Source organism: Lissotriton helveticus, chromosome 2_1, assembly GCF_964261635.1.
Source record: "Lissotriton helveticus chromosome 2_1, aLisHel1.1, whole genome shotgun sequence".
Lineage (NCBI taxonomy): Eukaryota > Metazoa > Chordata > Amphibia > Caudata > Salamandridae > Lissotriton > Lissotriton helveticus.
The window spans coordinates 1,955,593,975-1,955,620,307 of record NC_136059.1 but is presented as its reverse complement, the minus strand read 5'-3'; the positions used below and the strand labels follow the sequence as shown (position 1 = coordinate 1,955,620,307).

Here is a 26,333-nt window from a genome sequence, read left to right as displayed (position 1 = left end):
CATTTAGCTGAAAATGGGCATAAGGTATCTCCGAGCAAATTGCAGTACTGTCTGACAGAAGTACAGTACTTGGGTCACCGGATAGAAAAAGGAAAGCGCAAGGTGTCACCAGATAGGATAGAGGCGATAATGAAGATGAACTCGCCTACGACACAGAGAGAAGTCAGGATGTTCCTAGGAATGGTTGGTTATTGCCGACAGTGGATAGCTAACTTTTCCCTGAAAGCAAAACCCTTACAAAAACTGACGCACAAGGAGGTGAGTGATCCGGTACCATGGGACAAGGATTGTTTGATGTCGTTCCTACAGCTGAGAGAGGACTTGTGCCGTGCTCCAGCTTTGGGGATGCCTGATTACGAAAAACCATTTTCACTTTACTGCTGTGAAAGAGAGGGTTGTGCTTTGTCAGTTTTTGTTTAGTGCAAACTCATGGAAATGCCCGTAGACCAGTTGCATACTTTTCGGCTACTTTAGGGCCGGTAGCCGCAGCGTTGCCCGGATGTCTCAAATCCGTTGCTGCAACAGGTGTCAGCATTGAAAGGTGTGAAAATATAGTAATGGGACACCAATTAGTGGTGTATGTACCTCATTCTGTAGAACTGTTAATGACCAGGACCAAGACACAGCACTTAACCAATAATAGGCTCACGCGCTACGAGCAAGTTATTCTTGCTGCGGAGAACGTGACCCTTAAGAGGTGCTCTGTTTTGAATCCTGCTACATTGATGCCACTTCCTAATGATATAGAAGGCGAAGAATGTGAAGATCACGATTGCCTTGATGTGACTGAACTATGCACCAAGCCAAGACCAGATATTGTGGATGAGCCGTTGACTGACCCTGACGAAATTTTCTTTGTTGATGGCTCATGTTTAAGAGACGATACTGGTCGGTTGAGAGCAGCTTATGCTGTTTGCACCATTACTGGAGTTGTGGAAGCCGCTTGCCTGGAAGGAGTACACTCCGCTCAGGTAGCCGAAATCATTGCATTGACACGTGCCTGTTTAGCAGGTAGCAAAATTAGAGTCACCATTTATACCGATAGCCAATATGGTTTCGGTGTAGTTCATGATTTTGGGCAATTGTGGTCTCAGAGAGGTTACATGACCTCCTCTGGTTCGCCTATTCGAAATGGGGAATTTGTGCGACTTGTTAGAAGCATTACAAGGTCCAGCAGCAATTGCGGTCGTTAAATGTGAAGCCCACACCAAAAATACAGATTTGTGTCGCAAGGTAATCGATATGCAGACGAAGTTGCTCGATATTGCGCGGAGCAAGGATATTCTTTCACGGAAGTGGAAGTAGGTGGGACTCAGGAAAAGACAGAGTTAAACATGGTGCTAGAAACAGTTGATACTTGGGAGGATTAAAAGACATGCAAGAGAACGCACCTGATTCTGAGAAAAAGGCATGGGAAACAGCAGGTTGTGTGAAAAGTGGAATGGATTTGTGGGTTTCAGCGGATGGAAGGGCAGTATTACCTGATGAATTAGTGAGTCCAATGGCACGACAGATACATGGTCCAGTACACTTAGGAAGAGATGCCATGCTGAGGTTATTTAGGCAGACTTGGTATAACCCAAAGTTTAGGATTGCAGCAGAAGCAGTGTGTCAAAGATGTGTCACATGTCAGCAATTGAACATAGGGAAAAGAACACCAGTTACAATGAGTCACATTGGGAGGTCTGGGGGGCCTTTCAACCGAATGCAATTAGATTTTATTGAGATGCCAAAAATCAACCGCCTCAGGTATGTTCTGGTGGTTGTATGCATATTTTCCAGATGGGTCGAAGCATACCCTACACGCAGGTGCGATACACTCACAGTAGCAAAGTTGTTGCTTAGAGAGTTGATCCCGCGCTTTGGGGTGCCGACCTCCTTGGAATCAGACAGAGGAACTCATTTCAACAGTGAAGTTGTGAAGATGCTTTGCTCTGCATTAAACATTGATCAGAAGTTGCACTGTAGCTATCGACCAGAGGCTTCAGGTATCGTGGAGCAGATAAACGGAACTCTAAAGTCCCGAATAGCCAAAGTATGTTCATCGACGTCCTTAAGCTGGCCTGATGCTCTGCCCTTGGTACTCATGAGTATGCGTAGCACACCAGACAGGAGGACAGGTCTCTCTCCACATGAGGTTTTAATGGGGAGGGCAATGAGACTTCCGTCTGTTCCAACTACAGCTTTGTTGAATATTACAGATGACCTGATCCTGGATTACTGCAAGGGACTTTCTGATGTCATTCATTCTGTGTCTCTTCAGGTGCAGGCTGCTGAAGTTCCATCTTCAAGAGACCTATGTCACGACTTGTGCCCTGGTGATTGGGTGCTTGTGAAAAAACACGTCCGGAAGAACTGCCTAGACGTGCGCTGGAAGGGGCCCTACCAAATAATCCTGACAACGAATACTGCTGTAAAGTGTGGAAGGCTGCCAAACTGGATTCATGCTTCCCATACTCGAAGAGTTCCAGCACCCTTAGAAGAAACAGCTCCTCTCACAGATGAAAATCCAGCTGTGGACGGCGAACCACTAGAGGGGATCAGTCAAGCAGTGGGGGTGTCGAAAGAAGTTGGGAGTGCTACAGATCCAGCAGAAGAAAGACAGGACGACAGTGAAACTGAAGTTGCCACCGAAGGAGAAAGTTGCTGTGAATACGGCTCAGACACAGATCAAGACAAAAGTGATCAAGAACCGAGTGTGAGGACAAGAAATAGGAGAACAAGGCGTGGAGAAGCTAGTTGGCCTGAAAGAAAGAAGAGGCCGAGCTTGAAGCCAACTCCAGAGAGAACTCTTGCTCCTATATCTGAAGACTCGGATTTGGTCGAAGGTGCACAAAGACAGGAACAGGAAGGTCCGAGAAGATCGAGGAGGGTGCGAGTGCCCTGCAGAAGATACGCTACTCCTGAGTGGACCTACCTACCTAGCAGCAGATGTCCAGTGCACGGAGATCCGGGAGGGTGAGGGAAGTGACAGTGACAAGTACTGACCCAATCATAACATTGGAAGTAGTGTTGTTGGTACCAGGAGTGGAGGTCGAAGGGTTGCTGACACTCACTATCCCCATTCCTCCTTATCTGAGCAGGATAAGAGAACTGGTTTTAAACAGAATAGAATTTCCAACTTTTTGCTCAACGATGCCAACACTCGAGGAGATCATTCTTCGTTTAGAAATATTAGAATGCGTGATTAGAGCCGCTGGAACACGTATGATTCCAGATTGCTAAAGACTTTGTAAATAAACAGATTGAAAAATAACCTAGCGCCAAGTGGAAGAAGAAGAAACTTAGGGACTTCCCATTTAGTGGACGGAGAAGGGCTAGGGTTGTCCGTTGCTATAGAACTCAAAGACTGATCTTGCAGAAGGGATTATCAGCTTCCAGGTGTGGTTCGGAAAGGCTGAATAAGCAAAGAAAAGAGACTTTGTGTTGTGAAAGAAAATCAGAACTACACTGTCTTGAGATCATGGAGGCCGGCAACCCAAACCGCAAGACAAAATGCATAGTAGGCACACTTTTAGTGGGAGTAATTTTTCTTATAGTTTTAGTAGTTACTATATCATATGTAGTGGGACATGAAAATGAAGAGAAGGCAACAAAGGAAGCAAAAATTGTATCGATACAGAAACCTACTACTGCTGGTCGAAGGGGGGACAATACAGAGAAAGATAAAGCTTTACTAGCAGCAGAGACTCGTAGGTTGCATGTGGATGAATCACAGGGAAATTTCAAATCAAATGCATATGCTAAATTGCTTTATGAATATATTGATGCTATGGAGGCATGGGATTGCTATGTGTGCATGCAATTGCCAGCCTCTGTAGACGAAGGTATTAGATATCATCATCTTCCATTGACTTATGGAATCACATGTAGTTTGTTGCTTAGTATATTTTATGAACGTGATGGTTTTGAGTATTATTTTTCAAATTTTGATGCTGTTTTACCAGAAGTTCCAAACTACAAGCACATGAACAAGTGGGATTATTATAAGAGTGAAGATAGATTAAAGAAATTTTTCATTCCTTGGAAAACGTTGGATACTTCACATGCCCGAAGAAATAATTTGACTTGTAAAGTGTCAGAAATTGAGAAAAGGTTTATAGGACAGGTGGATGATCGGTATAGGAGACAGAAGATCTTAAAGGCTTCAGGCCAATGGAAAACAGATTGGACCGAGGAAGAAAGGTCACACAAAAGAAAGGGTAGTAATGGTCCAATAGCTTTAGATCGAGAGCAAAAAGGGAAACTGTGTATACATAGGGGTAATACCTATTATGAGAATGTGTTTGTGGGAGAAGTAAATTGTGAACATGCTTTCCAATTAGAATATTATACAAAGGATTTCTTGAAGGGAATGCAGGTGATCCCGAATGTACATTTTGTTTGTGGAAGAAATGCATACGTGAAACTACCGGATAATTGGTATGGATCATGTTATTTAGCAATTGTCTTCCCCAAAATATACCATGCTAAGGATCTAGAAATTATAGAGGGAGGAACTCAAGCTAGAGGAAGAAGGGATGTAAGCAATGAGGAGGTAGTTGGAGACGTATTTGGTGCTATGTTTCCTCTTTTAGGGATAGTACTGAATGATGTCAAGATTAGAAGATTGGCAACAGTTGTAGATAGGTTGTCCGCCAGTACTGCTAGATCATTAATGCTGCTGAAGGGAGAGATGCAATCGATAAGGGCAATGGTTCTTCAGAACCGACTTGCTCTAGACGTTCTGTTAGCCAAAGAGGGAGGAGTCTATAAGGCTTTGAAGGTTCAGGAATGTTGTACTTACATTCCAGACAATTCAAAACCTCTAGAAAAGTATATACGGAACATCACTGAAATTCATCATGAGATTGAGGATTTGACACAGGTAAATGTGTGGGAAAAAGTAGGTCATGGAATGGGTAAAGTTGGAGGTTGGTTTGCCAACCTAGGAAAGGGTTTCATTTGGTACATACTGAAACCTATCATCATAATAGTGATTTGTATAATCACCTTGTGGGGATTGGTGCGGCTGTACCAATGGTATAGATCAAATAGGTTGCAGAGATCCATGAGAGAGCAGGAGAGGAGATTAGCTGCGATGCAGGATAATCAGTACAGGAGTCTGAGGGCTCTAGAGATGATGAAACGAGAGAGTACTGCAACGAGTTCAGTTTGATTCAGTTCTTACCTCAGGGATGGTGTTGTGATGGTGATGACTACTAAAAGTCATCAAAGGGGGGAACTGAGAGAGCGCAAATCGAGAAAAAAATAGAAGTGCACCATATTTACAAGCACGTTGCATCAGTTTAGTAAAGATTACATAAGAGTGTCGAATTTATAGAGTGAAAATACATAAGAGTGTTTAATTAAAATAGAATGCATATATCAGTGTGAAAAGCTAATGTAGAAGTGTGTAGAGATGTTAGAATGATGTTGAAATCCCATGTTATGTGGCTGTGGTAGAGGAGAATGTAATACTGCTCAATGTAGAAATGTGTAGGCCACATGGCAGTTCACAGAGAATGAAAGGTGCTGTTACACTCTCACATGATATGGATTTTAATGTTGTTGTAATTCAAAGTATTATTGATCATAGAACTGAAATATATGTTTTATAGAAGTGTTTCATATAACCATTGTGTGTAATAAGTTAGAATGCTGTTTAGACTAAGAAATTAAGGGTTTACAGAGTGCACAGGCCTGTTTCATGTAATTCTAATAGGCCTGAATAGATAAGGTCATTTCTTTTGATCTGCATGTGTTAGTTAGAGGAAGGTCATGTTAAGCATAAATTGCGGAGCCTGCTCGAAGGTTTACGACTTAGAAGATACGGTGGAGGCCGGAATTTGGGGCCCACTGTACAAGTGTCTGTTTGCAGGTGCAAGGAGGTTCCAATCAAGAGAGTGATGAATAGAGTTTTGTTCAGGGAGCCAGGCACAGGCCTGGAGGAGGCTTCAGGAATTTCCTGGGGGGTACCGTCCTGCCGGAGAAGAGCCTGAGAAGCAAGGTCAACGCTAACGATGGGCCCAGAGGAGTATCAGCATGGAAAATGCCAGAACCGACACCACGTGAGGGGCGTCTCTAAAGGGCGTTTCTATTGTAAATGTGATTTTTGTATTAGGGACAGCACCCCTGGGTGGAGTTAGAGCAGATGGTCTGAGGAACCTAAGAGAGCGGATGGGTAGGCAGATAGGATAACTGCGAGACACCGATTCACAACGAAGACTAAGGGAAGTGAGTGATCTTCTTTGGAAGTCACCACGGCTGACACCTTTTTAGGTTAAGATTTTACTAAGTAGGGATGTCACTTAGTCTAGTGTAGGGACAGTCTAATCTGGATTTTCTTCCTTTCTGTAAATGACTCACAAGTTACAGCTTGTGTCTATTCTTGCAACTCTGATAATTTTTGAATTGGTTTTGGTGATATTCTTCTGCCGTCTAAGAGCATTTAGAAAATTTATGTTTGTATTGATACCAGTATATCTTTTGACCTTATTTTGAGATGTTTGTATCTCCAGTTAACTTTGGCTTTATAATAAACTTTTAAAACTTATTCGTAGTAAGTGGTTCTTTAGAGTGGTGTAAGTCCTTAACTGATTGACCTAGTAGTGGATTGCCTTTTACTCTATGACAGGTATCAACGGTTCAGTCGACCTGAGTTGGGATCTAGACCTATAGCTATAGATCAGGAATCCCGCCGTAACAATAGCATATATTTGTAAAGCACACCTTCATACTGAAGAGTATCCTGGGGCTGAAATAACAAATGATTGTTGTTACTCGAGTTAATAGTGCTTGGTTCAACCTCCCAAAAGAATGAAAGGCTGAGTGAATCTGCCAGGATTTAAACTTGCGACCATGAAGTCGAACACAGATTCTTGCAGTGGACGCATTAGTCCACCAAGCTACTGGAACCAACCTTTCATATCATTTTCCAATTACTCTGTAACATTTAAGTAAGACTCTGCAGAAAAATCCAGTATTTATAAATTGCAAAAACCATCTTTTTGCGTTAGTGTTGGGTGGTCACGGTATTGCTATTGCACTCTGACTTGGCTCATTATATTTGGACTGATGGAAGGTTATGATGGTTTCACCTTGTAAAGTGACAAGGTGTCCAAATTAAGGAGTATGTGCTTTATAATCCTGTGAGGCAACTAGAAGTATTAGAAACTGCTTTCTTTTAGCATTCTCCTTATTCAAGGTGAACTCTCCAGGGAGCGGGAGAAGATACAGGCAGTTAGCTGATAATTTCATATTATCTTTCCTCTTTTTAGAGGGTTGATTAATATGAGTGTTTCTTCATCTAGAGAACAGCTCAAAATGCAAAGCTTCTCTATATAGTTTGTGTCTTATGTTGGCGCCCTAAAGAGTAATTGTTGTCTTTTATTACTTTGTTTAGGAGCGAGGTTTCTAGGAGCAGAATCAGTGCCACTCCATTACACCAGCTGTTTCGCTTTCCTCCCATTCCTCTTTTTTGTTGTTTATATAGTGCAGCAAAGGCCTTCAGGTGGACGAGGTATGCGTAGTCTTCAGAGTCTCTGTTCTTTATCACTACTCTTTATAATGTTGCTGCCCTCTTGAAAGTATCAAGGTCGTCCAATGCAAAGCCCGGCGGCAAATGTTTCTTAGATGCGCTTTGACCACTGAAATGAAGTGGTATGGCTGTTGAAAGGTGCTGAAAGATGTGCCTCCCTGCCTTTATAATGTTATGCTATATTCACAATCCCACATTGCCAACGGTAAAGTAAAAATTTAAGCTAAGGCCCTTTTGGGCTCTATCAAGAAACGATAGCAATCTCTCCTAATGAACCACAAGTGACTCTCTCTTAAAATGATGTGACGACCAGGTTGCCTTCAATGACACAAAATGCTCAGGACCAGCTTATTCCACGCTGCTACACCACGGCTTGAAACCATTGTACCAAACCTGAATACATTTATTTTCCACTTGCCTTCAAAACAACATTATTAACAAATTGCAGCCTGCTCACTCACACTCTTGTAATGCAAGTGCAGTAAAACTCTTCTAGCATGCATTACTACTATAATTGCATTGCTCGTCAATGACTCCCTAATGTGTGGTGTTGTTCCCAACAACTAAAATATGCCATTATAACATCGTTCTGACAAAAGCTGCCAAGCAAACCACCTGGTTTCTGATTATCTAAAATCCTACATAATTTTCACTGACTTTCTGGCTGCAGAGCAAAGGAGTGCTAATAAAACCACATTCATAAATGAGCATTAGGTTTTTGAGTGCACGAAAGTAGGGATCACGAAATATGGCGGATGGTCCTTTGCTGGGGGGCGAAAGTAAATGCCTTTGTAGACCCAGCAGTTAGACAGGATGCCTGCTAGATGCTAATGAACTCACTAAGTCTTAAACTCAGGTCCTGCTCCCCTAGGATAAGACAAGAATATGTTCAGGAGTTCTTCAGTTTGCCTCTGTATAAAAGTCTTTGACCACTCGCCCCATTCAGCATGGCATGTCGATGTATTATAGTATCTCTTTTTTAAAATATTTTCATTAACACAAAGGAGATCAACATAATTCATAGATAATTAACAAACAGCAAGGCAATGTAAATTCACTTATAGGAGTTCATATCATACATATAAAAGGAAAAAAAATTGTATGGATATATCAGGTACAGTAACTAAGGATTATATAGACAAAAAATGATGGGAGTTTGTAGACAATTCACATTATGTTGTATCCCTAATCATTGTATGCCAAACAGCATTACATTTCAACAATGATAGTGTACCTTTGGTTTTAGCCAAAGCCTTTTCTCTCTCAAAGATCCACCACGATAGCCCACCATACTGCAATATTACTGGGTTTTGAAGAGGTACAGGCCCTTGAAATGGCTAGCCTAGAAATCACTGAAATAATAGCAAACAATGCTCGTCGCGCAATGCTGGGGGTCAGCCTTATACCCCAGAAAAATCTCTTGCATAGTGAAAGCTAGATCTAAGCCAAAGCGTACTTTACAGACGTGTCTGATTCCGTTCCAGAATGTCAATAGCAAGGGGCATGTGGCGAACATATGAACAATATTTGCTGTATATAATCCGCACTTTGGACAATTCGTCTTATTACTAAAGTGTTGTCCGCCTGTCTCCCCCAGCTAGCAATTTTATCCGGGGTGTATTACAGTATCTCTATACAGTTGAAATGTGTCGTTAATGTATTAATGTCGAAGTTTTGTAAAGTGCTTTGTGTCGTCTTTTGATTATGTCACATTGATAAATTATTGTGCTTGAAGTATGTTGCATCATAAAGTGTTTTATGAACTTTATTTTCTGAAGGTGGTGACAAAAAGATGGAAGGTGCCTCAGCTTATCGGTTAGGGTTAGCATATCTCTCTGCTGGACTGCCAGAAAAAGCAATATTAGTAAGTTCTTTCAAAATAATATTTCACTAGTTTTTAATTTTTGTAATATATTTGTAGTGGCTGGATATTAAGACTGCTTCATTTCAACAGTGAAGCAGCCTGCCTAAAAATGTATCATATTTCTGTTTTTTATCCTTGCTGCCCAGGCATTGATTTGTGGAATGTTTGTCATTGTGACATAAATCTGTTGTAGACCCACACTAACATATATGAATGGTTTCTATCATTCTTTCATTCAAAGAAAATAATTAGTGGAGTGAGGCTATTACTAATAGATTCAATCAGTCGTCACAATTTTGATATATTTATAAGAGGAAGCCCATTTTCCCAATTTGTGTGCTTTCAACTTACTTCCAGTTTGTGGTGAAAACAGGAGTGAAACCCATGGGGAATGTCAGAAAGCTATACATTTTTGAAAAGTAGACAAAATTCTGAATTCAGTGAGGCATCATTTGTGTAGATCCCTCAAGGGTTTCCCAAAAATAACAGTTGAGATAAAAATAAAATGTTAAAAGCAAGTAGTAAGAAACAGTAATTGTAACTTCTTGTCACAATGGCCATTTTGCAAAAGCAATATACCTATATGTCCAGTAAACCATTCCCCTCATAGGGATATATAAGGTTTGTAGGGTCTCCAAGAACCCGAGGTAGCCAGACCCAACAAATGAGCTGCACCTTACCATGGTTTTTCATAGTGTACAGACTATAGAGCAATTTAAATGGTACATTATCAAGTTTGAAAAATGGGTGTGAATGAAACCTTTGTATTTCTGAAATGTACACCAATGATGAGTTTAGGAGCCTTAGTTATTTGTACATCTCTGAATTTGTGGGTACCCCTACTAGCATGAGTCTCCTTTCTTACACACTGGCTTACATTTGGAAGGCAAACCTGTGCCAGGCATACATCAAACCTGGGTTGGTGGCAGTCCTGCTCGTGACTTTCATTGACCCTGGTTTAATTTGTGTCTGTTGGGACACTAGCCCCAGGTACTCAAGTCAGGTAGCATTTTATCATGATAAGTGGGGGTACACTGGGTGGTAGGGATTTTGTGGATCCCTGTGGTTTCCAGATATTAACGTCACAGAAATGCAAGGAAAATATGTGATTTTAGTTGAAGTTTGAAATTTGCAGAGCATAATGTGCAAGAAAATATTGTGGGATCCATGTGAGACATAACCCCCTGGACTCCACTAGATGTCTAGATTTCAGAAATGTTTGGCTTTGGTAAGTTTCCCTGGGTGGCTGCCAAGCCGGGGACCAAACACCAGAGTGACCCCTATTGCTCTTTTCTCTCCCCATTGTATTTTGGGGGCATTTGTATTACAGGTGCTAGACCCAGCCAGACAAGTGGGGTAGCCTTTTAATCGGGGCAAGTGGAGTAACGCTGGCAGGTAGTAATTTTGTGGATCGCTGTGATTTCTGCAAGTTGATGTCACAGAAATGGAAGACAAATGTGTGATTTTAGGCAAAGTTTGAGGTTTGAAGGTAATTCCGGGTAAGAAAATGCTATAGGAGCCACAAGAGCCACACCAGCTTGGACTACATCAGGTGTCTAGTTTTCAGAACTGGCTGTGTTTGGTAGGTTTCCCCAGTTGCCAAGTGACCGGAGTCCAGACAGAGCAGCCATTCAGCATAAAAGTAAGACAAAATTGGAACTTGGCCCCACTGTGGTACTGATATGTAAAAAAAATTAAAAAATAAAATCTGAAAGAATTAAAATGTATTTTCTTGCCACAGAGTAGAGTATGCTTTAATTCCCAGGGGGAATAAATATTCTATTACCCGATCTGGGGTGGGAGTATTGTCTCGCTGCCAGAATAGGTCACCCTAGCCTTTGGTTTGTTTTGGTGCCATGCTGAGATCCCTGGTGTCTAGTGGCCTTTCTGTCCCCTGGGTGCCGATTTTGGGTTAACACCCTAACTGTACCACTGGGGAGGGAGGCAACAGAGAGTCGTCTGATGCACCTGTTCTGGGGTGGGAGCACAGTGCAATGCTTGGGTGAACCTCCCCATCCAGTCCCTTTTTTAATTTTTAGGCCTATTTTCCCCCCTGGTGTCTAGTGGCCTTTCTGCTCCATGGGGTCAGACTTTGGGTAACCACCTTCAATCCACCACTGCAGGATATGAAAGACTGATGCACATATTCTGGTGTGGAGGCAGGGTGTAATACATGGGTGGATGCTCACCTAGGCATCATGCCATGTACCCACCTCAGAAACTCCCTGGGGTCTAGTGATCTTTCTGCCCTGGGGTCAGGTTAGAGGTAAAGACCTCCTCTATGCGGTGAAGGGAGCTGAAATACTGTTAGGGTCATTTTGGGAATGGGGGTCTGGCCCGATGCCTGGGCAGGCTGCCCCACCTTTTGCAGCAATAAAGCAAAACAATTCCTGGTGTCTAGTGGGCTTTCTGCAACCTGGGGGGAGCATATTGGAGGTAAATACCTCCTCTCTGCCCTACTAGGGATTGGGTCAAAATGACTGTTGGGGTCATTTTGGGGTTGGGGCTGGACTCGATGCCTGGGTGAGCCACCGCCAACCCTTTTTATGTATAAAAAAACACTCCCTGGTGTCTAGTGGGTGAACCCTTGCTTGGGGATCGCTTTCCTGTGGCTATCCCTAAACAGGTCTCCACTAGGGAAGGATATCATTAGAAAGGTAGGATTCTCCCCTTTCCAACAGTACATCCTTATTGAAATCGGTGGCAGGGGGCTGAGATATGCCCCCAAGCATCGATGCATTAAAAGTCAAATGAGCTGACCAGCTCATTTCACTTTTACTTTCATTGTAATTACGTCAGTACGCCAATAGACATTACAAGCAATACAAAATTGACTCAGGCTGCTGGTGAAAGCCTTCCCCAGCAGACTCAGCTGAAACTAAAAGTAGGAAATTTCTGCCCCGAGTGCTACGATGTGCTGGAGTCGTCCATTGCACTTGACTTCCACTGCCATGGGCGTGGCCAGTGTTTCCATAGGCTAAAGATCTTTTAAATACTGACTCTGTCAAACCACAAGGTAACTTTAGAAGTTCTTCAAAGTTACTTGAACATTCTTCTGTAGCAACAAGATGTCCTTATGCAAATTTTCCATCCTCATATGTACACTATGAGGCCTACTAGCTCAATGTGCTAAGCCACAAATCACAAGGGACATTCACAATAACTCAGGTAAAGTACCAGATCGTGCTTGTGTACAAATAGATACATAGTGTGAAGTGTTAATACAAAGTATCTCAATTTACATTTTGTAAACATAAAAATATATGCAAGAATTAAAAATATGTAAGTTTCTCTCACTTCAGCCTACGTTTTTTTCTACTCTGGAAAATATTCTGGCACTGCTGCCTTTCTCCTTTGGCAATCCCTCAAGAAAGAATGTTTTTGTTCTCAGAGAGAGTGCCCCATAATTAATCCCTTCTGTAAAAAGATGGGCGCATCTGTTTGTGAATGTAACCCCTCTTCCTGGAGCATCAAGAATTGGATGCAAACAAAGTTCAAGTTTTCTTGCTTTCTTGAAATAGAGGTTTCAGTCTTTATTAGATCTCGCCTTGGAAGTGTTTGCGCTGTCTCTTCAAGGCATGCTAAAGTCAGGTTGGGCATTCAACACACCCAGCACATCTGGTTGGTTAGTTGGCCTGCCTTTCCCATATCCTTTACTCTGGTTGGTCAATACTGTTCATCTATCCTGCCTTTGAGTGCTTGGTTCCCTTCCAACAGACATCACCAATTGATTCCTTTTGTTGGCCATCTATTGCCTCCTTGCTCGCAGCCTCTCCCTCCCGTCATTGCTGCCCTTGCCTAATCTCCCCAGTGCCGTCCCCACACCTCCATCACCCATTGTCGCTGCTAAAGATAGGGGACTTATGCTCAAATATTATATATATCTTTGATGCTTCGACACCCCTTTTATGTTCTCTATGTGAAAAGCGCCATTTTTTTTGCTTCACTTTTGACTTTCTCAACATTTTATGCAACAGTATATAAAACGACAACATTCATGGAGCCCATCTCTGTCATTACGTGGGCTGAGATAGCTCTGGGCGTCATTTGGAAATTATTTTGACTTCCCATAGTTTTGGAGGGTATTGCATTGGGCGAGTTTTATGGAGTGTGTAAGTTGCTTATCTTCCGTTTCACACCAAGCCACAAACACCCCTCCCTGTGTGTGAAACCTACGGCCGGGCATGCAAAACAGGCTTTTGTAGGCCCAGTAGAAACAGGCTAAACAAACATGGAAAGACTGGCTAAGCTGTCTTGGCAATTCTTTTATTGTAGATAGCAGCCTTTGGCATTCAGCTCAGGTTATGTTTATTAAACTTATGTTTAGTTAATCTCCCATCAGTAAACAAAAAGGTGTGGGGCAGTTGCACAGAGATGCCAAGAGATTTTCTCTCAATCTCCTTCAATAATGGCAACTCTGAGACTGACTCACTGCAAATAAAAAAAATACAGCGATCTATTGATGTGGGGGGTTGAGCACCCTCTAGAGGCTACAGAACTAATCACCATGGCTGGCTCAAGGACTCACACCCTGCCCGGCATTTGAAACATGAACACCAACTTGCCCAAAGAGACACAAAACACAAATACAACCCACAAAGTCTTTAATGTTATATAAGTTAGGGTAAGAAATTGTATTTGTTGTTAACAATGCGGTTAATCAATCTCAAAACTTGAACTTAGTACACCACTTCCAAAGTCATTGGCTTTACCTGTTACGTTACTCCACTGCAAACAAAAATAAGTAAAAAACAATATTTACTACGCCAATAGCACCAACTTTCACAAATGCGAGACTGATTGTATTGCAAATGCTTGTTTTTAAAAATGGGGAAATAGATTGAAAGAGCATCTCAACAAATAGACCTCCAAGTATTTGAAAAGCACTAAGACGACAGGTGCTAGAGTTTCCTCTCATTTAGCTCTAGTAAAAGTAAGAAGGTATCTCTGTTTCGTACAATATAACTAGGACAGTTGATTAAACAGAAAGCTACACCAATACAATACAATACATAATAGATATTTTTCTACATATTACCTGTGTGCTAATTCACTGACTAATCCTAAGATCTGAGCAACCCATGTTAGTGAGAGCCTGTGAGGGTCCTATTAAGGATCTAAAATAAACCAGGATAAAATGGCACTGTCTCAAGGGTAGGGGTGTTGTGATATTTATCCCTGCATGTACTGCTGGGTTTCCTCAGTCTGCAAGTGAGGAGACTGTGCAGCGAGAGTTGTGAATCTATCTGCTATTGACCCTGCAAAGTACCTGTAGGCCCTTCTAATTTACAGCCAGAAACTCTTTCGAGCAGGTATGAGACGCAAACCCCAGGGCTTTCATGTGTTAATTCCCCACTGGCATTTTACAAGTTTTGCTGCATGTAATTTTACCACATGCTATTTTTTCAGATGGAGATTTAACAAGCGGAAATAACACGTGGAAAAACTCAATGTGAAAAAATTGCTTGCGGTAAAATGTTGTCCCTGAAATTACAAATTGGGAGGAAATGGAAAGAACATGTGAAAACAACACCCATCTTTTTTCTCCTAGTCAGAGCACGTGATACCCCTTTCAAACTACCACCTGAAGTCTGTGACAATCCGAACAAATTCTTAAAGCATGGATTCCTTATATGTAAACCCAAATGTTGAAATCTAACACAAACAAAATCAAAAAATGAATGGACACAGTACAATCATATTGCCAAAATCACACCAATCATTCCTCACACCAATTTGTAGCATGCAGCATCTGATTTCAAATTCTAGTTGACCTATGTAGATTTTCTGTCACTTTGCCAGTAAAAGGTACAATGTAGTTCTGGTTAGGAAAATACATTTTTGTTTTCTTAATTGTGGCACCTTTCCAATCTGCATGAAACTTAAAAAAAAAAAAAAAAGTAAATCCACTTTGTCTCTCGCTAGAAAAGTTTGGTGCTGTACCTTTAGGCAGGGCCTAAGTATAAAGGGGTGTTGGAAAACATCAATTTCCAATATTCATTTCCATATGAATATATGCACTCTGATGCAAGGAAAACCTCTGAACAAATTACTCCAAATTTGACACAAAGCTAGAAGTTCACTCAGAAAGTGCGCTTTTCATTATTTGGTGTAAATCAGTTTGGTCGTTTCTGAGAAATGTCCATTTAAACAGGTGCTCATGATACGCATGAAGAGACTAACCTCCAGAAAAAGTTAGTGATATCTAGGTAATTTGTGTCCAGCTATGCTCTGATTGCCCAATTCAAGGTGATTGATCTATCCTGATTGACTGGCCACAACATGAACAATATGTTGTGGCAGCCATTACAGGACTCAGGGATATGGTCCCTGCTTCCTAAAAATGAATTACAAAACTTAATGGAACAGGATGAGCACGATGTAGCAGTTGGCGGTCTGCGGGGAATTAATAAATGGAGGGCGGCCGCTCGGGCGCGTCACTTCCGACTACAACACGAGTGTAGTTCGTGTGTGTGTTCTGTGCGCTCCAATCCCCGCGCTAGACCCATCTGTCCCTAGGAGGCCGGTGTGTAGTTTGGGGGCCTGCACACAACACTGACGATGAGCAGAGGGGGCCCAACCCTCGCTCGCACCTCGCACTGCCCCGTGGTGCGACCGTCTCCCAAACGCGGCAATGCTGCAGTGTGCCGCGGGAGGCCGGAGCTGCTGCGTGTACGCGGTGTGCACACTCGCCACCCTCACCTCCGTGGCAGCCGCGTTTGATGTGGACCACCTCCCCGCAGTGCCGAGAATCACCGGCTCCCGGCGTTGACAGGCTCAGACTGGGCTGCCTGCACAAGCCACGCCCCCACCGATATACGGCGCTCCAATCAAGGCCGGGTGTCTGAACTGCCCGAGGCCTCACCGGCTCTGTGCGCTCCTGCCGATTGAAACGGCTCCACCCCCCATTTGGTTTCTTGTCCATCAAGCATTGGCAACTACAACTAGAAGGAAAAAAAAGGAACAAAGAAGGAACGAGAGCACACAGAGGGGAAAACTAAGCACCCTGCACACCAAGTAAGGAGAAAGCGGGAAAACCAAGTGCTAGAGTGCCCAGGGAGTGGGAGAACAGCACAACTCAGCACCACGTGGGGCACCCAACGCCATCTTTGTTTTTGAACCGTCCAGAACGTTCGAGAACACTCACCGCTAGGCGCCATGGTGAACAACAACGCTGCTGCACCAGCCCGCATTCCGTTCCAGCACGCAGCATCAGGGGTCCTGCCTCCTTTCAGTGAGCTGGAAGATCCCACGTCAGCCTCCCCCCAGTGGAGAACGTGGATCGAACGCCTCAACAACTACTTCGTCAAAACCGGGGAAACGGACGAAGCGGTAAAGAGATCTTTGCTGCTACACTATGCTAGAGACGAGATTTTCAAACTCTTCAAGCATCTGCCCAGCACAGGAGCGGCAGATGACTATGATGCGGCAGTGACAGCGCTAAATGGCCATTTTGATCCACAACTAAACCCAGATTTCGAAGTCTTCAAACTCGGACAAGCCTGCCAGAGGGAAGGAGATTCCATGGACATGTTCTACGCACGGCTCCGGGAACTTGCCAGCACGTGTACAGACGAAGACCAGCCAAAAGAAATCCGGAGACAACTGATCCAGGGGTGCCGCGATAAGACATTACAAGGGCTCATACTGCGCAAACCAAGAATCACACTGGAGGACATACTGATACTAGCCAGATCACACAACCTATCCGCGGCGAGGGCAAATGAGATGGATCAAGCTCTAACCAAGCCCCACGCGAAGCCAGACTCCATCAAGACAGAGCGAGCCGATGCGGTGAGGACCAGGCCCAGAGGAGACATGTTCAAGGGACAAAAAGGCGACGTTTCCAGATCAAGATGCGGGTACTGTGGCCATGAGCCACATGCGGCTAAAGACTGTCCTGCCCAAGGGAAGACCTGCACCAATTGCGGAATACCCAATCACTTTGCATCTGTCTGTAGGAGGCACAACAGAAACTGAGAAGTCCGAGGGCAAAAGCCCCCAACGCGAGCTGTTCAACAGCAGTCGGTGACAGACACCGCGCCCCCTGACCACGCACAGAGAAGACCCATGAAACACCTACCAACCGTTGAGTATTCACCAGAGGACGACGATGAAGAAGTATACATAGTATCCTTCGCAAGGAAACTCAAGCAACGCCGCCAACCACAGCCCACGTGCATAGTGCAGGTCGCGGGAACCGAGGTGAAAGTGGTCATCGCCACAGGAGCGACAGTCAACGTCATGGGCCTACAACAATACCGAAGCCTACAGTCTCGCTCTCCTGTGGTACCATCCAAAACCAGGATCTACGCATATGGGGCAGACACACCCCTGCCGCTCAAGGGAAAGATTTCGGTACCCATCAAGGCAGACGATCTTGAGGTGATGGCCACAATCCACGTCATCGACAGGGAAGCGGATACCCTCCTGAGTAGCCACCCTGCCGAAGATCTGAAGCTAATCGCCTTCGCGAGACGAATCTGGGCGTACCAGGTGGAAGAGCTCCTTGGGCAGTTCCCTGAGCTGTTCAAAGGCCTCGGGTGCATCAAATGTGACCCCATCAAGCTACACATTGACAAGTCAGTCACCCCAGTTGCCCTGCGACACAGGAGAGTTCCTTTTCACCTGCGACCGCTCTTCAAGAAGGAGCTGTAGACCTTGGAGGAACAAGGAGTCCTCGAAAAGGTATCAGGGCCGACACCATGGGTATCCCCGATGGTCATCGCGGAAAAAACCCAAACAGCCAGGAGCCATACGCCTATGTATTGATATGCTAGGTACAAGTATAGGTGGTCGGAGTCTGATACGTAAAATAGGAATAATCACAAAATAACACTTATTCTTCTAGATGAAAAATTAACATTCTATCAAAGGCATCAATGTAGCTCAACAGAAAAAAAAAAAAAAGGTCAATGTGTTCGGTGCATATTTATTTAGCACATTTTATAGTTGTGAACTGCATAAATTTGATCCTCAATGGTAGGATAATATTGCAATTAATGCATTGACAATGTCAGCGACAGCACATTTCTATAGAATAAGTAAATTCAAAAGTGTATCAATGCGCTCAAGGTGCATAGAGAAAAGGTATTTAGAAGGGATGGGTAAGTGGGGGTGAAAGTGGGGACCGGGTAAAGGTGGTGTGACTGAGTTAAAATCACAGTGAAGAATGAAAAAGCCTTTACAGCCTATATACAGATCTAAGGGTTCCAAAGAACAATCTCAAACATAGGTTCCGTATTTATACATTATTTAGTCCTATGTTTGGAAGAGTGAACAGTAACAATAGTCGACGTTTCGACCCCTGACAGGTACGGGTGATTCAGAACCTCAGGATGGGGTCTTCATCAGGACGTAGGGGTATAACAGGAGCGCTTCGCATGAGGCCCGTTTGGGCCTGCAGCCTGGGGACCTTCCAAGGTTCCTTTCTGGTGCGAGAGGTTGGGAACTTTTCATTCAGGATGCATGGAATTGTAGTCCACTGGACCAGCCGGTCCGTGGTGGAACGTCGTATGTCTCTAATTTACCGCAGCGCTTGTCCGTCTATTTCCTCTCCTCTGGCTGTCTGAACTGAAAGGAGCCGCCGCGCGGTGCCGGCGCTAAATGTTGCTGGAGGGGCTCGTCCTGCTCTGGCCAATCAGGCACGAGTGGCCCAGGGAGTAGGGAGAAAGAGTTGTTGTTTTGCGCTCTGAGGGCGCTGTTCCTGAGCAAAGGAACTCGAGTGTATTCAGAAAAATGGAGAGTGACAAAGTCGGTGGTTGCTCATTGATCTGGTGTGAACCGGTCATTAAACGTGGGGCTTTCAAAGGGCATTGTGTCTGATTTAACAGGGAAATGACCACATAAGCCGCTGGGGGCGGCACGATTCGGTGTCATCATTTGGTTCTGAGATAATAAAACCAGATCCAGGACATTACCTCATTACGTGTAAGCATTGTTGGGAATGTACAGAGTTGGGGTACATCACCAGAGCCAGGACCTCAATGCCTTATGCGTAAACATTGGTAAAATGTAATATATGAACACATCATTCTATAGCATTGATTGACGCGATGTATCACAGTGTACATGACAATGAATGTTCAAGGTAAAGGCATCATTAAAGCCTACATAAAGGCATTCAGTAGTTGGATTAATCCGGATCTAGAAGGGCCACTGGTAAAATTGTACATTCGGTCAAGTGTAAAAGACCAATATATAAACACATCCTTCTATAGCATTGATTGACTCGATGTAATACAGTGTATATGACAATGAGTATTCAAGGCAAGGGCAAAGGCATCATCAAAGCCTACAGAAAGGCATTCAGTAGTTGGATTAATCCGGATCTAAAAGGGCCATCTGGGAGAAAGTGGTTTCCAGTTCATTGAGGCCCCTTTGTACAGAGTCAAAAAATTGCATCCACTTGCATTCACGCACATTGAGGATAGAGTTGAGATTGCCACCCCGTGGGCCCAGTGTGATTTTCTCAATAACCACCCACTTGATTGATTCAGGTGTATGTGAGTGCTCCTGGAAATGCTCTACAAGGGGGGCTCCCACAGTTTTGCACCTTATTCTGCTGCAATGTTGTAGCACACGGTTCTTTATCTTTTGTTTAGTCTGGCCTATATATATCAGACCACAGGGGCAAAAGATTGCGTAGATCACCCCTTCGGTGTTGCAGTTTGTGAAGGTTTTCAAGGGCACGGACCGACCATTGTGTGTTACTGTTCCAGTCTCTAGGCACAGTTGACAGGCCTTACAGCTTCCGCATTTATGGTTTCCCACGATGGCCGGAAGGTTCCACATTGATTGTATTGTGGGGGCAGTCGGGCTTTCTAACATGGAGCATACTACCGAGTCTCTAATGCTCTTTGCTTTCCTGAAAGCATGCATTGGTAGATTGGGCATCTGGAGGGTCTTTGCTACAATATTCCAGTACTTATTCACTATCTTACGTACTGCATTGCTTTTACAGCAGTAGGTGGTCACACAAATCATCCTTTCCTCCAGTGGTTGGCGCACCTTTGGTGTCAGCAAGGATTCTCTATCGCTGAACCACGCCCTTTTCCGCGCCCTCTTGACAAGCCTCTTCGGGTATCCTCTTTCAATGAGTCGGAGGATCAATCCATCGGATTCATGAAAAAAGTCATCTTTCATCGTGCAATTCCTCCGGATCCTGAGGAATTGTCCGAAGGGTAGGTTGTCTCGGAGGGCCCGGGTGTGATGACTAGAGTACTGCAGCAGGGTGTTTCTTTCCGTCGGTTTCCTGTACAAGGTGGTAAGAAGGACTCCCTCACTCTCCTTAATGGTTATATCTAGAAAGTCAATGGACTCATTACTGCAAGTGCTGGTGAACTGGATGTCGCTGGATTGGGCATTAAGCCAGCGCGTGAAAGCCTCCAATTCTTGCTTGTCACCTTCCCATATCATCAGTATATCGTCTATATACCGACGGTACTCCACAATTCTCTCATGGTATGGATTGTTGGAACAAAGGACCCTATGTTGTTCGTATTCGTTCATGTAGAGTATTGCCAGATCTGGGGCAAAGGCCGCCCCCATAGCCACTCCTTTCATCTGCATGAAAAAGTCATCTTGGAATAGAAAGAAGTTTTTAGTCATAGCAATCTCAAGTAAATCAGAGATGAATTCCGTTGGGACTTCCGCTGGTTGTGGACGGGATTCCAAGGCCCTTCGTATGGTTATCAAGGCTGGTTCTTGAGGAATGCTCGTGTATAAAGACACGATGTCCATAGTTACCAGTAATTGTTTCTGTTTATCAAAAGGGCGTTGGTCTATCAAGTTGATCACCTGCATTGTGTCTCTCAAATAGGTGTCAGTGTCTTCTGCCAAAGGCTTCAGGAACACATCTATATACTTGCAGAGGGGTTCGAGGATAGACCCACATCCCGATATAATCGGTCTTCCTGGTGGTTTGGTGGGGTTCTTGTGGACTTTCGGTAGTACATAAATCGTTGGTATACGTGGTTGGTCCACATTGAGGTAAGCATGTTCTTTCTCAGAGAGGAAGCCAGCATCCTTTGCTTTGGTCGTAATAGCGACAATCTGTCGTCTGATCTCATTGGTGGGGTTGGTTGTCAGGCGCCGATAGCTCACGTTGTCCCTCAGCTGTGAGTATATCTCCTGTTTATATTCCTCCGTCCCCATGATGACGATTGCTCCGCCTTTATCTGCCGGCTTGATGACCAGCGATTTGTTGTTTTTGAGCCCATCCAGTGCTGCCCTCTCATTCTTGGAGATGTTGTGTCTTATGTAAGGCCTCTCCTTCCACATCTTGAGTACGTCGTTCATCACAAGACTTTCATACGTCAGAATGCGGTGGTTCGTCATGGCAGTGTGGGGTGTAAAAGTGGAGGGCGGCCGTAGTTGGGTGAACGATCTTGATTGAGTGAATGGTTTATTCAGAAAATAGCCTCGGAGGCGGACCTTCCGGAAGAACCTGGTCAATTCTGTTTTGATGGTGAAGAGATTCCCTTGTGAAGTTGGTACAAAAGAGAGGCCCTTACTCAGGACTGCTATCTCTGCTGGGGATAGTATCTGCTGAGATAAATTCATGATGGGGCTTGGTCTGGTTACCAGCGGTAAGTCTTCTTCCGTGTGCTGATTTCCCCGTGGTTGGCCTGTTGGAATCTCACCTGCTTGCTGGCGTTGTTGTAGCCTTGTTGCCTCGAGTCGTCCCAGTTCGGAGGGCCTTGGCCTCTGTTTGGTCGTCTGTTCCATCCACCACCTCTCCCTCGGGGGGGTCTCCATGAGTCGTTCTCTAAAAAAGGCTGTTGTTGTCTGTTGGAGGGATCCTGTGCTGGTTGGTACCATTGCTCTGAGTTTTGGTAGTTACTTGGTCCTGCCGTCTCGTTATCACTTCCTCCGCTATACGAGGAGTCGGAGAAATTGGTGTATCTTCTCCCTCCTCGCTGGCCACCCCGGTAGCCTCCTCTGCCTCTGTAGAAAAAACGCCCCTGAGTATCTTGCTTGAAATAGTCCTCAGCTAAGTAGGGGTAGGTTTTTTTCTTGTTGTAGTATTGTATGTCCCTTGCTAATTTCTCCAATTTTTTGTTCTGAGTTTCAACGTCAAAGTCTTTCAATGTCTTGTTAAGGCGATCAAGGGTATCCTTTGCGCTTACAAATGCTGAATGACTGGCGATCTCCTCCTTTAGCTCTGCAATTTCTTTGCTTAACTGTTCCACCTGGTCTCTTGCGGTCTCGACTCCTAGGACCATCCAGTGGCGGGAACAGTTATTCGCCACAAAACTGAAGCCCTCTTTGAATTTTGGATCATCCACAAAGATTGCCGGCTCGTTGCGGACTTGCAATCCCGTGGGTATGACGTTTGCCCTGAGATATCCAGTGAGCAGATGACCATGTAATTTGGTGCGCACTAGTTTCTTCTCGAGTCGTTCGAGTTTATTGATTTTCTCATTGAGAGAGAAATCAACTGTGGTGGTGTTGGTTGAGAGAAAAGCTGTACCAGTGTCTCCCCCGATTAGTTCTCTAATGTGATCCTCAGTGTAAGAGAGGGTTTCAGATTGAAGCATGATAGAGCCCTCAATTGAAAGTGGTGCACAAATGTCAGAAAAGGGCGTGGTTCAGCGATAGAGAATCCTTGCTGACACCAAAGGTGCGCCAACCACTGGAGGAAAGGATGATTTGTGTGACCACCTACTGCTGTAAAAGCAATGCAGTACGTAAGATAGTGAATAAGTACTGGAATATTGTAGCAAAGACCCTCCAGATGCCCAATCTACCAATGCATGCTTTCAGGAAAGCAAAGAGCATTAGAGACTCGGTAGTATGCTCCATGTTAGAAAGCCCGACTGCCCCCACAATACAATCAATGTGGAACCTTCCGGCCATCGTGGGAAACCATAAATGCGGAAGCTGTAAGGCCTGTCAACTGTGCCTAGAGACTGGAACAGTAACACACAATGGTCGGTCCGTGCCCTTGAAAACCTTCACAAACTGCAACACCGAAGGGGTGATCTACGCAATCTTTTGCCCCTGTGGTCTGATATATATAGGCCAGACTAAGCAAAAGATAAAGAACCGTGTGCTACAACATTGCAGCAGAATAAGGTGCAAAACTGTGGGAGCCCCCCTTGTAGAGCATTTCCAGGAGCACTCACATACACCTGAATCAATCAAGTGGGTGGTTATTGAGAAAATCACACTGGGCCCACGGGGTGGCAATCTCAACTCTATCCTCAATGTGCGTGAATGCAAGTGGATGCAATTTTTTGACTCTGTACAAAGGGGCCTCAATGAACTGGAAACCACTTTCTCCCAGATGGCCCTTTTAGATCCGGATTAATCCAACTACTGAATGCCTTTCTGTAGGCTTTGATGATGCCTTTGCCCTTGCCTTGAATACTCATTGTCATATACACTGTATTACATCGAGTCAATCAATGCTATAGAAGGATGTGTTTATATATTGGTCTTTTACACTTGACCGAATGTACAATTTTACCAGTGGCCCTTCTAGATCCGGATTAATCCAACTACTGAATGCCTTTATGTAGGCTTTAATGATGCCTTTACCTTGAACATTCATTGTCATGTACACTGTGATACATCGCGTCAATCAATGCTATAGAATGATGTGTTCATATATTACATTTTACCAATGTTTACGCATAAGGCATTGAGGTCCTGGCTCTGGTGATGTACCCCAACTCTGTACATTCCCAACAATGCTTACACGTAATGAGGTAATGTCCTGGATCTGGTTTTATTATCTCAGAACCAAATGATGACACCGAATCGTGCCGCCCCCAGTGGCTTATGTGGTCATTTCCCTGTTAAATCAGACACAATGCCCTTTGAAAGCCCCACGTTTAATGACCGGTTCACACCAGATCAATGAGCAACCACCGACTTTGTCACTCTCCATTTTTCTGAATACACTCGAGTTCCTTTGCTCAGGAACAGCGCCCTCAGAGCGCAAAACAACAACTCTTTCTCCCTACTCCCTGGGCCACTCGTGCCTGATTGGCCAGAGCAGGGCGAGCCCCTCCAGCAACATTTAGCGCCGGCACCGCGCGGCGGCTCCTTTCAGTTCAGACAGCCAGAGGAGAGGAAATAGACGGACAAGCGCTGCGGTAAATTAGAGACATACGACGTTCCACCACGGACCGGCTGGTCCAGTGGACTACAATTCCATGCATCCTGAATGAAAAGTTCCCAACCTCTCGCACCAGAAAGGAACCTTGGAAGGTCCCCAGGCTGCAGGCCCAAACGGGCCTCATGCGAAGCGCTCCTGTTATACCCCTACGTCCTGATGAAGACCCCATCCTGAGGTTCTGAATCACCCGTACCTGTCAGGGGTCGAAACGTCGACTATTGTTACTGTTCACTCTTCCAAACATAGGACTAAATAATGTATAAATACGGAACCTATGTTTGAGATTGTTCTTTGGAACCCTTAGATCTGTATATAGGCTGTAAAGGCTTTTTCATTCTTCACTGTGATTTTAACTCAGTCACACCACCTTTACCCGGTCCCCACTTTCACCCCCACTTACCCATCCCTTCTAAATACCTTTTCTCTATGCACCTTGAGCGCATTGATACACTTTTGAATTTACTTATTCTATAGAAATGTGCTGTCGCTGACATTGTCAATGCATTAATTGCAATATTATCCTACCATTGAGGATCAAATTTATGCAGTTCACAACTATAAAATGTGCTAAATAAATATGCACCGAACACATTGACCTTTTTTTTTTTTCTGTTGAGCTACATTGATGCCTTTGATAGAATGTTAATTTTTCATCTAGAAGAATAAGTGTTATTTTGTGATTATTCCTATTTTACGTATCAGACTCCGACCACCTATACTTGTACCTATCTAATTGACCTAGGTCAAGGAGTTCTTAGGGTCTACCCCGTTGTAACTCACTATGTATTGATATGCGGCTGCCCAATAAGGCAATTGAAAGAGAACGCCACATAACTCCAACAATGGATGACATCATTGCGGATGTCAACGGATCCAAGTGGTTTTCAAAAATCGACTTGAACGCAGGGTATCACCAACTACCCCTGTCAGAAGAGAGCAGATTCATCACCACTTTCAGCACCCACCTAGGGCTCAGGAGGTACAAACGTTTGAACTTTAGGATATCCTGGGCAGACGAGGTATTCCAAAATGCAGTACGGGAGCTACTATCAGGTTTGCCAGGAGTACTGAATGTGAGCGAAGATATCCTCATTCACTCCGCAACAGCCGCAGACCACCACAAACATCTCCGTGACACACTGAAACGCCTCGGCGAACACGGAGCCACCCTACATAAGGACAAGTGCCAATTCTTCCAGCCCTCCCTCGAGCTTTTCGGCTACGTATTCAACCAAGAGGGCGTACAAGTAGCCCCGAGGAATTCGCAAGCCATCAAGGACACCCCCGCACCGACGACACTGATGGAAGTACGGAGCTTCCTGGGAATGGCCACATACTGTGGGCGGTTTATACCAGGGCTGGCCACCCGAAGTGAGCCGCTGCGGTCACTCACGAAAGCCGATGCAACCTGGCACTGGGGCCTAAAGGAGGAAGAAGCATTCCAAGGGATAAAAGACACCCTCCTAGGGGAAGCCACGCTAGCATACTTCGATCCCGCGAAGAGAATGGAAGTGCGAGTCGATGCAAGCCCAGTAGGACTCGGTGCAGTGTTGGCTCAGGAGCATGAACCAGGCCAGTGGGCCGCTCTGGCGTTCGCCAGCAAGTCGATCACCTCCACGGAAGCAAGGTACGCCCAGATTGAGCGCGAAGCGCTCCCATCAAGTGGGCCTGTAGTCATTCCCATCTGTACCTTCACGGACAGCCATTCACTATGGTCACCGACCATCAGCCTCTGGTCTCCCTTTTCAAAGGAACAGCACCGCATGCACGCCCACGCATTGAACGCTGGGCCGTCCAGCTGCAACCGTATGAGATGGAGGTGG

The 26,333-nt window shown here is 44.6% G+C and overlaps 1 protein-coding gene across 2 annotated transcripts in view; it reads left to right on the top strand.

The window, feature by feature from the left end:
- The window catches only part of TTC29 (tetratricopeptide repeat domain 29), a 1,214,048-nt gene that overhangs the window by 530,635 nt on the left and 657,080 nt on the right, over positions 1–26,333 (top strand). For both annotated transcript variants that reach the window (XM_078677661.1, XM_078677660.1), the window contains exon 7: positions 9,298–9,383. In XM_078677661.1, coding sequence (XP_078533787.1) covers positions 9,298–9,383 — 86 coding nt within the window. The remainder of the gene's footprint in view (positions 1–9,297; positions 9,384–26,333) is intronic.